The following is a 15542-nucleotide window of genomic DNA, read 5'->3' as shown; positions in this document are numbered from 1 at the left end:
CTTCTGGCAACAGTGCTCCCTCTGCTGGCTCTAGAACAGAGCACAAGCCAAGCTACATCAGCCCTTCAGCCAGGCTGCTCAGTCACCAGGCAATTTTAAAGTGAGACAGACCTGGGACCTGAACAGATCGGGATTCTCACTTCAGTGTTTGCTGAATTTCAGTACAGACAACCCCACCAAGCAGCTCTCAAGGATGATGGGAGGAAGCCAGGGTTGGCACTTTGGTCTTCAAGATGAATTTTTATTGGGGTGAAGGAACACCAGCCCTCAGTATTCCAGAATTGCACACAGAAGGCATAGACAGGACAAGGACCTAGTTTAGCCTTCAGTCTCCATGTCAGTGCAGAAGAGAGTTGGCCCTTTCCTGTCACTTTAATATAGTCTTCGCATAGATTATTGGTGAATTGCATTGTTCAGAACTCTGTCACCAGCACTGACAAGCAGCAGCATTTAAGGGCAGGCCAGGAAAACAGGTTAAACCTGCAGTGTTCTAGCATCCCAATGTGAATCCAAATTTCTTTGAAGGTGAGAAGCTGGCAGACGTCACGGTGCATGAACTTGCACACTCTGTTTTCAGGGAATGATGCTGCATGAGAGTTGATCGTCCACCCATTTTGGAGGTGAAGGTTCCGGGCAGTACCTACACAAAACAAAACATGAGAATGTGAAAACTGCCATTTACTGGGTCAGACCGTAGTCCATCTCACCCAGTCTCCTGTGTCACATAGTGGATGATGAAAGGGGAATGAACAGAGCATGATTAGAGTTTTTCCCTTCTTCCTCTCACACTTGCAACCTCCAACATTTAAGGTCCAGGAAGTTCAGAAAGAACTGGCACTCTGTTGGATGCAAAGCTACAGGTGCAAGATTGCCATATGGTACAAAGACAATGACATCTGCTGCACTGGAGGAGTTTCCACAGAGTTAATAATCTCTGCTGCAGCTTAGTCACGTTACATGTGGGGGAAGCATGTAAGTCCCTGTGAAATAACTAGGCCTCCCTCTGGTTCTGGTAGAAAAGTGCCCTACCACCCAAGCCACCACCCCCACACAACCCTTATCCTGCCCCTTGTCAGGCTGACCAGGCAGACACCTGTCACTCACTCTTAAGTCGCCAGCTTCACCTGCTCGGCGCACAGTAGGAACTGGTTGACGTGTTCAGTGCAGTTCACCACAGCCGCCTGGTTCTCCGCCAGGCACTGCTCGAAGGCTGTGAAGGACTCCGCACACTCGTGGCGGATCTTCCTCACGATTGGGCTGCAATAGACCGTGCCCCTGCGCTGAGCTCTGCCCCGAGGCCTGGCTGCAGAACCCCCGCAGCCAACCAGAGCGAGCACTGGAGGCAGCCCAGCCTGGCGGTGCCAGCCACCAGTCTGGGCTCGATGCTCAGCTCTGCCACAAGCTGGCTTGTGCAGCCCAGGGGCAAATCACGTGCTGCCCCTGTGCCCCCCCGTCTCCCCCATTGTCTGAAAAACAGCACTTCCATCCCCCACCCTGACATCAGCTCTGGTGCAGTGATCACTGGGGAAGGACGGGGCAGGACAGCAGGGATGTCACTGTGGGCTCCCTGCATTCATTGCAGGCCGGAGGGATGACACGCTGGGAAGAGGAGTGGGGGAGGTGCATTAACACCTCTCAGCAAGTTCCTTGGACCCTAAAGCATTGCTGTGAGGGGCTGGACTGTCTGCCTACCCCTGCGCGCGCGCCTCACCTCCATGTGTGCACACACGTACGTTGCATGCAAGCCACGCACTCACACCGCTCCAGTGCCCTGACGTGCACCTGCGTCCATGCACGCGCGCTCTCACACCCATGCCCCCACACGTGCACGCACACACTTCCGTGGCCACACGTGAGCGCGCCCGCGCCCCACTCCCGCACCCGTGAGCACGCAGGCACGCACGTCCAGGCAGGCCCGTGCACGCGTCCCCCGGGGCTCACTGGGCGGCGGCGCACCGCGCCATGTCGCGCCGGAGGTCGCTGCAGTCCTGCTGCCATGAGGCGGGGCGCGCGGCCACGCACTGCCCGTACAGGTCCATCTCGCGCCCGCAGTACCGCGCCGCCACCTCCAGCGCCGCCGCCCTGCGGGGAAACAGGGAGCATGGGCTGGGGTCCGCATGGGCTGGCCCCGCCCCGCATCGCGCCCCTGTCCCGCGCTCACATGCCGCCCGTCCCTGCGACAGCCGCGAGCCCGACAGGCGGAAGCGACGCAGGGCGCATGCGCCCTGCTGCATCACCATGGTAGCGGAGGCAGGCCACGCCGGCGTCGCCCCTGGTGTCATGGCGGCAGCTTCCTGCGTATGCGCGGTTGGGAAAGAGGTATCGCTCCGGGGCCGGAAGCGGAAATGCGCTGCAGCCTGGCTTTCTGTCGCAAGATGGTGGCTGCAGGCCCCACACTCCCGGAAGCGGAAGCAGACGCAGACGGTTTGTAGGCGGGCTCCCGGAAGATGGCGGCCGCCCGCCCGGCTCCGGGGCCCATGGATGAGCTGGTATCGGCGGTGACCCTGTACCGGCGGCGGCCGCGGCTCCTGCACGGCACCGTCCTGCCCTTCGTGGCGGGGCTGTACCCGGCCTGGCTCTGGCTGTGGGGGCCGCGCGTCTGGGCCGCCTGGGCCGAGGCAGGGGAACCCAGCGCGGGGGAGCCTGAGGCAGAGCGCGCCCCGCCCGAGGCCGCGCTGCTCGCGCTCGCCGCCATCGGGGTCGCGCACCTGCTCACCGCGCTCTCGGGGCTCTGGTCCGTGCACGCGCACTGCGCGCTCACCTGCGTCAGGGTACGTCACGGATTCGCCGCGTGGGGGAGGGTCAGGGGTCACCTTAACCGGGTCAAAGGTCGCCACGTGGGAGATTTCCTTCCCAGTCCCTCCCCCCTTGCAGCGCCCTCTGATGGGTCCTGGCCGGGGGCTGGCGGCAGATCTCTTCCAGGGCAGCCCCCAACGGGGGTTACATCCCCAAGCCCCCGGGCCACTGCTGCCTGGGGCCGTGCGGTCTGGGGGCTCATGCAGGCACCACAGGCGTCACCACCCAGCCAGCAGCTGCCCCAAGCCTTTGCCCTGGTGTCTTCCTTCCAGTCGTTCTCCCCTCCCCACTCCCAGGGGAAGGGAAGCCACCTGCAAAGTAGGGCTGGTGGCTCAGCAACGGGCATCGTGTCCTTCCTCTGTCAGTGCCGCCACGTGGCAGCAGTCTCTTTGCTGTGCAGAGCTTGGCCAAGGGTTTGGAGCAGGAAGCAGAACGGAGGGAAGGGCAGGGATGGAGCAAGGGGCCTCCAGCCCAGGGATGGGTTGAAGGGAGAGGTAAGCAGCTGAGCAGGCCAGACCCAGAGGCCCTGTGTGACAACTGTGTTGTCTGGGTTTGCCCTGCTGGCAGGTGCCGCAGGACTGAGAAGCCCTGGTTGCAAGTTAACCACTTGTTGGTGGCGGTGCTGACTGGTTTGCCTCTTTTTTGGTTGTTCCTTTAACTGTCTCCTTAGCTTTGTCTGAGAGAGAGTTATACATCCTCTAATGTAAATCATCTTGGCAGAAATGATCTTGTTTGCCTTGGTTAGCCAGGCTCTGAAATAGTTGGTGTTGCTGTGCAGCAGTCGCAGCTAGCTTGGCATTTATTTTGATTGAGAAGTCCCCCAGACAAGGGAGCCCCTCAAACTGGCGGCCAAAACTGTGAGCTTGGCTCCTTGCATTTTTTTCCCAATGTCCTGACAGTGTTCCTGATTTGGCAGCTTGTGAGAGCCTTGGACTGCAAGCCATGATTGTTCATAGCCCTTGGTCTCTGTACATGGAATGGAATAGATTTATCTTTATTATTAACTGTAAAATTTGAAGCCTTGAGCTGAAGGAGTTGAAAGTGGCAAATGGCAAGGGAGTGGGGAGGTTGATCTTGTGCCACAGAATAAAGATAGGATGAAAATGAGCAACAGAAAAATTAAGACCGATTGGGGAAAATGCTCTGACATCTGTCAGGCTGCAGAGTATTTCCATCGAGGTTGGAATTGAAGTGATATCATTTGAGATAAAGCCTTAAAGAAGATGATGTTGGGAACATTTCTGCTTCAATGCAGGGCATAGGGCAAGATGAGTTCAAAGAGGCACATTCACATTTTATTTCTGTGCCCATCCAGGCTGCAGCAGCAATGCTCAGGAAGGGTGAAGATTCCTCTGCCCTCTGTGCTTTGCGTTTGGGCTGTTCTGGATGTTTTTGTTAGATTGTTAGATGGTGGGGCAGTGGCAGATCAAATGACCTAAGCTCTGGGGTGACTGATGTGCTTAGTCAGGAGGAAGGTTAAGTTGTTTGATTCTCTCTCTTCCCTTTTCCTTTTTTAAGACAAAAAAAACCCCTCCCTTTTTCCTCAAAAGCTGCTGGCACCTGTCAAGTTGTCTGTAGGCTCCTCTCCACTGGTTTCACTGGTGTGAGTGGACTTTCACAGCCACATATATGTGCAGAATATTAATCCCGTGACCTTTGGTCAGTGTGTCTAAGACACGGCAGGGCAAAGCCTGATGATAGTTCCGTGATTGGAAACAATGTTTTCATTTCTGATTTTGACAATCTGAAGCTCCCTGTCTTGTGGGAAGTAGCACCTTGGCGTCATTACATGTCAGCTTCTGTTTATACTTTTTTGTTGTACCTATTCTCTTTTAAGCCATTCTTCTAAGCAGCTGCACCCTCCTTTCTCACAGCAGTATGGTTAAGAACTGTTCTATTCACACCCATCCCAGTGTCACTATACCTTGGCCCAGACAAGTACAGGCTTTACTATAACAGCAGAAACTGCACATTGGTTCCATTGGGTACTATCTATTCCACTTGCTTGACCCGGAAGACCAAGGCAGCATGGTTTCCAGCAGCATCTTCCCCAGTGATTTATCTAGTTCTGGCCACAGGGGTTTCCATCACTCCCCTTGGAGAGCTGTTCTGTTACCTAATAAATCCCAAGCATCAGGAAGACTTCCTGATGGTGCCTGCCTAATACCTGTAGGAAGCAGAAGATGCCAGTCTGTTCCTGCCCCCCTCCTCCCAGCCTGGAGTCAGTCCCTTCTCTGCTTTGTGTGAAAATAAAACACCCACATTTTGAACAGGAAATCTGTTAACAAAAAAATATTTAAAATAGACCAGACTTGTGAATAGTTTGAATTCAGTGCAGGCTCTTCTTGGCTTCCCATGAAGAATTTGTAGCACTTCCCCTAGTGATTCAGGTTGCAGGATCTCTAAGCTACCAGACAAGCCCTGCGTGTATGTTACTCTAGCTTGGTAAGCCTTGAGTGGAAGGGAGAGCACTGACACATGACTGTGGCTCTTGCCTTTTCAAAATGATGATATGTGTTCTCTGAGAATGGGTTCTGGGTTTCAGGTGGTAAGTGTCCCTTGTGTCTTGGGCACACTTTGTTTCAGGAACAAGCTGTCACTTAGTGGCACCAAAGGATCCCTGGTTTGAACTATGTGGATGTCTCCATCTCAGTCGCAGAGTCCACGCAGCAACAGTGTTGTGCAAAGTCACGGCTGCTCCCTGTTGTGAAGGGCCTACCTTCCTAGCAACTTAACAATGCCTGTTTGAGATTTAAGAGATGGGTCCTGGTGCACCCTGGATCCTAAAGGGATCTCTTCTGGCTGCCATGAGCCCCAGCGTGCTTGATCTGCTTTACAGAGCATGCGCCTGTTTTGTGTCTTTCAGGAACCCAGTCCTAAGAAAGCCACATTGGCTAAAGTTGTGCCAACTCCAAATAATGGATCTGCTGAGCTGGTGCCACTCCACCGTGACCAGGTAAGGGCTTGGCTTTTATAAGCAAAGGCGGGGTCTACCGGCTGCAGGGGAGCTGCTGTTTCCAGTCATATGTGAAGATCTGCAGCCTGCATTACCAGAGCCATTAGCTGCCACTAGCCTAATTTGAAACACTGTGGCTGGATGAAAACTATTTGGTATCAGTCACAGGTGGGGGTAGGACAAGGCCTTAGAGCATGGGTGGGAAATTATTTCAGCTGGAGGGCCACTTAATGAGTTTTGGAAAGCTGTCAGGGCTGCAAGCATTTCCACCCCCGGATGTGGGCATGTGGTAGAAGGTGTGGGTGTGGGGTGTATGGGAGGATGTGGTGGTGTGTGTATGGATATAGTGGGGTATGCATGTGGGAGCCCCCCCTCACATGCCCCGTCCCATAGTACGCAGCCTCCAGTGGTGGTGGCGGCGGCAGCAGCAGGCAGTGAGCCCTCAGGGCGCTTATGGACAGCACTTGTGGCCCCCCGGCAGTATGTAGCTCCAGCCAGTTCTGGGAACAGGGCCAAGCCAGCCCAACTTCATTATGCAGAGTTCCCCATGTCTCGCATGCAACTCCTGGGACCTGGCCTGAGCCACATGCCGTGGCAGGGGGAGACCCATGCAATGGAGTTGGTGGCCTGGCCTCTCTTCCTGCCACCATGTATGGCTCCCAAGACTGTTCCAGGGAGTGGAGCCGAGCTGGCCTGTCTCCATCGTGCAAATCTCCCCACCACTTTCAGCAGAATACTGGGAGCTGCATGTGGTGGCAGGTAGTGGGGAAGGTCACTGGCTCTTTTGTGCAGGGCTTTTCCCCCAGTGGCAGGTAAGTCCTGTGAGCTGCACATGACCCATGGGGAGTCCCACGCAATGGAACTGGGCCAGTCCAGACTCCACACACCTGCCAGCCTAATGCTCTGTGTGCCCACCCAGCTGTAGCTTCCCCCTACCTGCCCCCGCTTTCCTTCCTGCTGCCTGGAGTGCTGCAGCCGGAATAAGAGGAGGAGCCACTGGAGGGGTGAGGGAGCTGAGCTGTGTGCTGGCAGAGTGCAGCAGGGACAGCTGTGGTCTGGGCTGGATACCATTAATTGGTGAGCGCCTGCCTGTGGGCCGAATAAAATCATCTAGTGGGTCATATTTTACCCACCCCTGCCTTGGAGAATGGAATTAACACCTGCATCCCAGATGATGGTGTTTAGGAACTAGACCTGTGATTGGCCAGTGAGTCCTGTCTGTCTAGCCCTCCTGGCTATGCAGACGGTTCCCTGCAGGTTGTGTGGTGATGTAGCCCTGTTGTGAGGGCCCTTGGGTGAAAGTCTTGTTGCTCTTCCCTGTTGTGTAATCTGTGCAGGGGGAGGATGGGCAGGAGGCCCTGTCCTTCGAGTTTCAGAAGATCAAGTACTCATATGAGATAGAGGACAGGAAACAGTTTCTTCCTGTCGCCTTCCCTGTGGAGCATCCCCTGTCCTATTACCAGAATGCCCGAGGCTACCAGGAGGACAAGGATATCCGAGCAGCTGAGAAGAAATATGGCACAAACAAGTGAGTGTCCACAAAGCTGGATAGAGGCTTTCAGGACCAAAGCCACCTTGAGTGATATTAAATGACAAAAAAGAGGGTGGGCTGTTGGCATGATTTTTTTAATGTCCTTAATCCAGGTCATCGCCTTCTTGGTAACTGAATCTATTTGAAGGATATACCTGCTTTTGAATAGAATCAGATCTGGAGCCCCCTCTCCCAGAAAGGGCCTGGCTTCAGTTCACCAAATCTAAAAGTAATTGGGAAAAAGGAAAGATTGTTTATCTGGATGTTGTGGGTATACAGGGAACAAAGCCTCCAGGTTGTATGCCGGTGGGACGTTGATTGGGATGTTGCTGTAAAACCAAAACAGAGATTGGCAAGGATTTGATTCTTTCCCAGGGCTGAGATGGTGGTGCCAGAGTTCTTGGAACTCTTCAAAGAGAGAGCCACAGCCCCTTTCTTCGTCTTTCAGGTAAATAAAAAGCTGTAACTACTTTCCCACCGGTTCAAGGGAGGGGAGTCCTTTTGAACCTGCAGCCCTGTTTTTGGTGGCAGTGAAGTATCAGTGGATACTGATAACTGAAAATTGTTACTGTTTAGTAATCATTGGCAGCTCTTAGTCCAGTTACAAAGAGCAGGTCTGCAGGCTACAAAATCATAGCTAGCATGAACCAGCCCTTTTGTTGGTAGTTCTAGTAGAGTGGTAAAGACTGAGTGAGCTGTGACTATGAAGTTCTCTCCTCACCTTAGCTAATTTCTGAATCAGGTGTGGAAGCAGTTTGCTCTGCACAGGCTGTCTATTCTGTGGATAAGCAAAAGTGTTCAATGTCCCATCTCAGACTACCACAAAGAAAGACTTGGGATTCCCTGTGGTTCTTCTTCCTGAGCCATTACTGTGACTTTCTAGGTTCCTAATTTGTGCCATCATATTGCATGTCCTACTACAAGAGTTCTGAGCTCTCAGGAATATGATAGTTTCTAGGTTGGGTGTGTTGTAGAATGATTCCCATATCTGCTGCTCCCCACAGGTGTTCTGTGTGGCACTGTGGTGCCTGGATGAATACTGGTATTACAGTGTCTTCACCCTCTCCATGTTGGTGGCATTTGAAGCTTCTCTGGTCCAGCAGCAGATGAGGAATATGTCAGAAATTCGAAAAATGGGGAACAAGCCATACATGATTCAGGTGACTGCTCACATCTCCCCTCTGCTTTCAAACCCAGCAGAGCATAGCGGTGTGCAGGATTTTTTAGATATGAACTAAACAGGCAAAACATGGTGAAAGGAGTCAGGGAAGGGAAATAGGAAGATTTTCCTGTTCGGTTTGGTTTGGTTTTGCCTGATTTATTCCAAGTCTTTGATCATTTCCTTGTAATAGTTTTTGCTGTAGGCCAGTTTTTTTTAGTTTTATGCTGTTTTCTAATGTTAATATTGAGATTTGCTGTGGGACAGCAGGGCTTTGTCATACATGTGCCTGTTCAGCAAGGAAGAAGGCAGTGAGTTGACTGATTTTAAAAGGCCCAAGCCCTCTTGCATTGGTTGGGAAAATGTATGCAGTTCCTGTAATAGTTGTGTATATGGGCAAACATATGTAGTACTGAGCACAACTTTGTGTGCACCAAAGAGGGGAAGATCATTTCAGAGAGGAAGAGGACATCAGCTCCACACTTCTAAAGGATGGTGGTAAATGGGGAGTAATAATGGTGTGTAAAAATGCCTCCCTTCCCCCAGGAACAGTGTGATGTTTGCTGAAGTGCTGAAGGGCTCTTTAGGAGGAAACTGACCATTCATCACAGGGGTGTGAAAAGTGGATTTTAGTTGCAGCTATCTTGTGGGGTGGAAGTTGCTGTTTCTCTTTCTCATCGTGTTCTTTTACTGATCCTCCCCTTAGCATCAAGGTGTTGATTTCTCAAATTGCATTTGTTCACAGGTTTATAGAAACCGGAAGTGGCGCCCCATTTCCAGCGATGAGATCATCCCAGGGGACATCGTTTCCATCGGTAACAGCCTGCACGCTTGCCACAATCAAAAGCACTTATAAAATGAGACTTCTGGCAGGTGCCTTGACTTGGCACCCTAAGCTTAAATGCACTTAACATTGTACCCACTGGCTGTCTTTATGGAATTTTTTTGTGGGCATTTAATCTGATGCCTGCAGGTCTTGGAAAGCTTCCGTCAAATTCTTATCTTCCAGTCATCTAGCAGCTGACCTACTTCAGCTGGGGTTCAGAAGGTGCAAAGTTCACTTCTGTACCTGAGATGCTTTGGGGGGGTGGATGAGGAAGAAGGAACAATATTTTATATCCAGAGCTCTACCCTTTGCCTGTTCCTTAATGTCATTCGGGTCTAGAGCCTGAATGCCAGTAGAAATTGTGCTGTTTGCTTTCAAATCTGTCCAACTTTAGTACATTCCTAAAAGCCTGCGGGTGCTTCTTCTGGTTCCTATCAACTCTGTTGTCATCTCGTGTGGAGCCTTGGGACAGATTTGGCAAGTGAGATTTGCCATTAGAAGTCCTCCATCTCAGCCAAAGCAAAGGGGAGTCACGCTGTGTCAACAAAACTGTTCTTAATGAGCTGTTCCCCCATTTGCAGGGCGATCGCCTCACGAGAACCTAGTCCCATGCGATGTGCTGCTGCTCCGTGGAAGATGTATTGTGGATGAAGCCATGCTGACTGGAGAGTCAGTGCCGCAAATGAAGGTTTGTGCAGTCCTCAGTCTGGGCCTGTTGTGCCTTCAGTGTGTTTACTGTTGTAATGCATTGGGTCCCATGCTAGCCTCTGCAGAAGATAAAATGGGCAGTGCTTATAGGTACAGATCCATCTTTGTATAAACTTTGGCCCAGGAAATCAGGGTCTGTCTGTGCACTATCACCTCCCTATCAGTGATGGATGATCTCTGGTAAATGAGAAACAGAATGTCTGTTTTGTCTGGCTGAGTCTGCAGCTGCCGGAGCCAGACTGCGGTGTGTGGGCATGGACCAGCGCTCCCCCACATTCCCCAGTCTGGATTCCTTTGAGTGGTCAGACAAGGGAGGGACAAGCACAGGGAGCTTCAAACCCAGCGAACATCCCTTGTTTTTGTGCCAGTGAGTAATTTACAAACAATAAAGTCAGACTTCAAAAAGCCTTCTCTGCTATGCCCTGTGTACCCGGGGTGAACAGATCCCTTAGATCCAGAACTCTCAGATGCCAGGACACCTGAGCTAGACCAGATGACATAAACATGAGCAGCTCATTAACATCTGGAGTCAGTTCAGTCTGCCTTTGCCCAGGGGGAGCTGAGAACAGCAAGGGGTAGTGCAAGGTCATTTGGTTGCCATTAACCTGGAACAAGCTCTGCCTCTGAGTCCTGCTGTATCTCATGCAGGAGCCTGTCGAGGATCTTGACTCAGAACATGTCCTGGACATGCAGGCGGACTCCCGGCTGCACATTATATCTGGGGGAACCAAAGTGGTGCAGCACATCCCACCACAGAAGGCCAGCACAGGACTGAAATGTATGTACCTGCGTGGCCACAAGCTATTGCTGGGTGGAGGGAGGAAGTACCCTGACCTCTTCCACTCAGTATAACTGGCTTGATGTACTCTGGGGTTTAGGAGCTGTGTCTTCCTTCACACAGTAGTTCAAAATGAGCATTAGACTGAAATAATCTTCCTGCTGGGTGAGAGGAACATGTAGTCTCAGTTCTGTTCTAGCTGCTATGCATGCATCAAAGAGCCATGTTGTGCGTCACCCCTGTCCCTGCTTCTGTTCCAGCTGTCGATAATGGGTGCGTGGCTTATGTGCTGAGGACTGGCTTTAACACATCACAGGTAAGGAAAAAATTAAAGGAGATCTCTTTCTGTTTTCCAGGGTTTGGAGGAGGCACTGGCCTCGTTACTTAGCTTGGCAGTCCTGGGATGTAATCCTGATCGATTTCATTAGTACAGAAAGTTTAAATCTGGGTGACAAAAATTACTTGATTGTTCAGAAGAAAAAAATACAAGCATATCTGGAAAATTCCTTTGCCCTGTATGTGAAGAGAGCAATCTAGTGGGTACAGCAGGGGGATGGGACTCAGGAGTCCTGAGTTTGCTTCACAACTGTTCCTAAGCCACTGAGTTTTTGGACAAATCAGTCAGTTAGCATGTGCATAATTGCCAAGCCATGTGATAGGATCCTCAAGTGTCTGAGTGCAGTTCCTGTAGTCCACTGCTGAACTTAGCAGGCAGTCATTGACAGTATATGACACAGTGTGCGTTTTGCCACAGCTGCAGTCTGGGTTGTCACGAAAACTCCAATGGCCAAGTGACTCCACCTCTTAGCTCTCCTCACATATAAACCAAGTGTGAGAATAGCTACTACATGCAGGTGCTGAACACTAGAAAAGTGCAAGGCAGTAAGCTTTTTTAATAGGGCAGGGCAGTGGAACATGAGCTTAATTGACCTAGAAACTATTAGTTTACTAAAAGCCCTGCTTGTAGGAGGCCGTATGCTGGTGACCTTTATTGTGGCCATAGCAAGGGAGCAAGTTGTGTAGTGGCAGCAGAGGGTGAGAATACAGGGCAGGTTATAACTTCAAACTGCACCATGTACTGCAGTCAGCTCTGCATGCTGAAGCCTCTTCTACTCTCAGGGGAAGCTGCTGCGTACGATCCTCTTTGGGGTGAAGAGAGTTACAGCCAATAACCTGGAGACTTTCATTTTCATTCTGTTCCTGCTGGTCTTTGCCATTGCTGCTGCAGCGTATGTCTGGATTGAAGGTGAGCGCTCTTCATGCTTCTTCCTGGTGACTAGCTTCATAGAATCTTAGAAGAGTGGAGCTGAGGGGGACCTTGGGACGTCATGTAGTCCAACGCCCTGTTCAAGGCAGGGCTGTCCCCATCTAAGCTTAAGACTGGCAGGATGGGCTGTTTGTTTAGAAGCTGCAGCTGAGGAAGCTGGCCAGTTTTGTGTCATGTGTAAGCAGGATCCGTACCTCAGTAAATTCATTGTTTCCCTCCCTCTTGGGTAGTAATCTTCCCCTGACTCCATATTCATCCATCTTGTGGCTATGGAGCATATTCGGGATGAGAAGTAATGGATCACTGGTTTTATTTTGTAATTTGGTCTCCTCAGGCACCAAGGACCCAGGCAGGAATCGTTACAAGCTCTTTCTGGAATGCACTTTAATACTGACTTCAGTCGTTCCACCTGAACTGCCCATTGAGCTTTCCCTGGCTGTCAACACCTCTCTTATTGCCTTGGCCAAGCTCTGTAAGTATTGAGCCCAGAAGAGGGAATACAGGCATGCTGTGCTCTGGTGCCCCATATCTGGGAACAGTAGCACATGGGCATGCAAAGGTGTGTGAAATTGCTGGCTCCTGTGTCTCTTGGCAGCTGCCACCTTCTCCCAGACTCAGTCACGGGGGTTGGGTCCTATGCTTGGGTCTGTGTAGGGGTGCTGCGATGCTTTTTGATACCTCTGAGGCAGCAATTTGGGACGGGGCAGAGGGTACAAATGTCTCTTGTTGGGGGAAGGGAGTGATATACGCGGTTCTATAGTTCTGTGTTGTGGGGCAGAAGATGGGCTCCCCTTTGTGAATCCCAGTTCTGTTGAGGTGCTCTGATGCTCAGGTGATTAGGTGTCTTTCTGAGAACCTCAACACCTGGTAGCCTCTGAATCTGTCTCCCACTTGTGCACCAGGAGTTGAACCTGGTTTTAGATTCCAGAGCAGTGTGGAGTACAGGGCTTGGGGATCAGTAAAGGAATCATTGTGGTTGAGCACTGTGTTCTGAGGCTTCTTTGTTGTGGGAAGGGCTGTGGAGCAGGGGAGGACCCTGACCTGTCACAGGCTCTCATCCATTCTCTTCCAGATGTGTACTGTACAGAACCTTTCCGAATCCCCTTTGCTGGGAAAGTTGAGGTGTGCTGCTTTGACAAAACAGGCACCCTCACCAGCGACCACCTTGTGGTGAGAGGGGTAGCAGGGCTCAGGTAAGCCATGGGAAGAGCTCTTCCCGCCAACTTTATTAACTGTACGGTGCAGAGGTGAATTGTCAGCCCAAGGGAAAGCAGATGATGACTGGAAAGGTGGAGAGGAAGGGTCTGATCCAGGAAGGTTCTCTGTATGGAAGGGAGAGCAGTTGGGTACATCTCTAGCTGTGGCACTTGCCCAGCAGTCTGCAGCTTCAAAGTCCTTGACTTTAATTCCTTATTCAGGGTTTTCTCAAGAGGCTTTAAAATGGCTAAAGCCCAGCTATGCCCCTGCCTCAGTGTCAGCACAAGCAGCTGTCTGCTGGCCACAGAACTGCAGCAGAAATTATATCCTGGACATCTTAGCAGCAGAATAACTTACACAGCTTGATGGCCTGTGTGGGCCTGTTAATGCGGCCAGTCTTCTTCTCGCTGCAGGGATGGAAAGGAAGTAACGCCAGTGTCTGACATCCCCGTGGAAACCCACCGAGCCATTGCTACTTGCCACTCACTGGTGCAGCTGGATGATGGGACGTTAGTGGGAGACCCGCTGGAGAAAGCCATGCTGATGGCGGTGGACTGGACCCTGACCAAAGGTAAAGGCAATGGCCTGTCTCTGCATGGTCCTATGCAGAAGCTGGTTTTGGAGCTGTCTGTGTGTGGCTAGATATTAATGGCAAAAAAAAGCTGCTCCTCCCAGTTCTTTCTCTGTGGGTGAAACAGTACTGCAGTGGGCAGTTTCAGGCCACGTGACCCTGGTAACTGGTCTGTGGAAGTGCTGCAGGGGACTTTACTTCCAGGCTGCTGTGAGGGAAATGCACTCTTAACTTAGAAGACCGTTGTCAGGGCTGCAGACATGGGGCGCACTGCAGCCAGCATTGCTCAGAGCCACCTCCTTGTCTCAGTTAAGCACATCCATGCAGGAACACAGTGCTGGAAATGCCTCAATACAGGCACCAGTGCATGTGAGCCAACAGGGTACCCTGAGGGGCTGGGCTCTGGTGGCCAGCACATGCTGAAACCTAGGCTGTTGTTACCTGTATTGACTAGCACAAGCAGATGCAGGTTGGCCTGCCCTTGCTGGAATTGTACCTTCCTCTTTTTTGCATAGACCTTTCTGCAGGAGCAGTCTGATTGATTTACCCCTTGGTCTGTGGGGCCAGAACTTTCAGTGTTGTCACAGTGCAACAAATAGGCCTGGGAGGGGAGGCATACATTCTCAGTGGGCTCCCCAGAAGCAGAGGGATGTGATGCTGCTTGTGATGCTGAGAAACCTTTCAGGATTTCCTGATGTGTTTGTTTCCAGATGAGAAAGTTTTCTCCAGAAGTATTAAAACTCAGGGACTGAAAATTCACCAGCGCTTTCATTTTGCTAGTGTCCTGAAAAGAATGTCTGTCTTGGCTTCCTACGAGAAGGTCGGCTCGACTGATCTGTGTTACATTGCAGCTGTGAAAGGGGCCCCGGAGACACTGCACCCAATGGTGAGCACAGCACACTTGTGGCCTTCAGGCCAATGGAATCTTTTCTGAGATGGGAGTCTGTTCATGCTCCCTCTTCCCAGTCTGCTTGGGCTCGTGGCCAAGTTCAGAGGGGCCTTTGTCCTGATAACGAACCCAGGCAGCCCCACATGGCAAAATTGTGCTGAAGAGATTGAGCACTGATCCTAACGACATCAATGGCACTTCAGTGCAGGGTGTTCCTGGCCTCCTCTTGGCACCCCTGAGCATCCTGCTCCCAGCTTGGGCATGAAGGCTTCTCTCTGCTCCTTGTTTGATGTGAAAAGTTACAACCTGTTTACTTCGTTGTGTGCTGGACTGTGCTTAATGCAGTCACTTTCTTCACCCTTTCTCCAGTTCTCTCAGTGCCCAAGCAACTATCATGTCATCCACACGGAAATCTCACGCGAGGGGGCCAGAGTGCTGGCACTTGGCTACAAGGAGCTGGGGCATCTCACTCACCAGCAGGTATGCTGGACTCTGTCTAGGACTCTGATATCCAGCTCCCTCCAGCTCTCTGTCATGTCTGTCTCCTGCCCCCCACCCCACCTCCAATTGGGGAGGGAGTTGTCACCATGCTTTGCTTGTTAAGCTCTGACTCCTGTTGGGGTTTAATGCAGGAGACCAGGGCATGGGACTCCTAGGTTTCATTTCTGGCCCTGCCACTGGCTTCCCATATTACCTGGGGCTACACCTGTCTGTATCCCATTTGTAAGATGGTGACAGCACTTTCCTGGCAGGGGCTTTAGAGCCTCAGCACTGTGCTACCCTGCCAAAAGGCTGACCAGAGAGGGGAGGTAACTTTTCTTGGGGGAGGTCATCTTTAAGGGCACTCTCCTGGGGAGGCTTCTT

At 51.7% G+C, this 15542-nt stretch overlaps 2 protein-coding genes across 2 annotated transcripts in view; one reads left to right on the top strand and one right to left on the bottom strand.

Annotated features, from left to right (window-relative positions):
* Positions 1-220: 220 nt before the first annotated feature.
* Positions 221-2253, bottom strand: CHCHD5 (coiled-coil-helix-coiled-coil-helix domain containing 5). The gene is made up of 4 exons (XM_019513828.1): positions 2162-2253; positions 1942-2082; positions 1105-1257; positions 221-640 (listed from the first exon to the last, which is right to left on the bottom strand). Exons 1-3 carry the CDS (start codon positions 2218-2220, stop codon positions 1107-1109), a joined length of 351 nt encoding a protein of 116 aa, XP_019369373.1. The 5' UTR covers positions 2221-2253; the 3' UTR covers positions 221-640; positions 1105-1106.
* A 95-nt stretch (positions 2254-2348) lies between these two features.
* ATP13A1 (ATPase 13A1) overlaps positions 2349-15542 on the top strand; it is a 30501-nt gene continuing 17307 nt past the window's right edge. The window contains exons 1-15 of the mRNA XM_019513791.1: positions 2349-2771; positions 5663-5752; positions 7090-7280; positions 7659-7731; positions 8288-8443; positions 9188-9257; positions 9850-9956; positions 10625-10754; positions 11015-11070; positions 11874-12000; positions 12356-12493; positions 13094-13214; positions 13632-13789; positions 14500-14675; positions 15048-15158. Of these exons, the coding sequence (XP_019369336.1) occupies positions 2448-2771; positions 5663-5752; positions 7090-7280; positions 7659-7731; positions 8288-8443; positions 9188-9257; positions 9850-9956; positions 10625-10754; positions 11015-11070; positions 11874-12000; positions 12356-12493; positions 13094-13214; positions 13632-13789; positions 14500-14675; positions 15048-15158 (2028 nt within the window). The 5' untranslated portion in view covers positions 2349-2447. The remainder of the gene's footprint in view (positions 2772-5662; positions 5753-7089; positions 7281-7658; positions 7732-8287; positions 8444-9187; positions 9258-9849; positions 9957-10624; positions 10755-11014; positions 11071-11873; positions 12001-12355; positions 12494-13093; positions 13215-13631; positions 13790-14499; positions 14676-15047; positions 15159-15542) is intronic.

The sequence above is a fragment of the Gavialis gangeticus genome, unplaced genomic scaffold (genome assembly GCF_001723915.1).
Source record: "Gavialis gangeticus isolate Ggan-Ray unplaced genomic scaffold, GavGan_comp1, whole genome shotgun sequence".
Classification (NCBI taxonomy): domain Eukaryota; kingdom Metazoa; phylum Chordata; order Crocodylia; family Gavialidae; genus Gavialis; species Gavialis gangeticus.
Note: the sequence above shows the minus strand (reverse complement) of the source record. Positions and strands in the feature narration are given on the sequence as shown.

Excerpts from the sequence above, each read along its gene's own strand:
- CHCHD5 (XM_019513828.1), bottom strand. The coding sequence starts at position 2,220 with ATGCGCCCTGCGTCGCTTCCGCCTGTCGGGCTCGCGGCTGTCGCAGGG. Across the intron at positions 2,083-2,161 it reads GTCGCAGGGACGGGCGGCAT|GGCGGCGGCGCTGGAGGTGG; the intron begins GTGAGCGCGGGA and ends GTTTCCCCGCAG. Across the intron at positions 1,258-1,941 it reads GCGCGGTGCGCCGCCGCCCA|CCCAATCGTGAGGAAGATCC; the intron begins GTGAGCCCCGGG and ends GGTCTATTGCAG.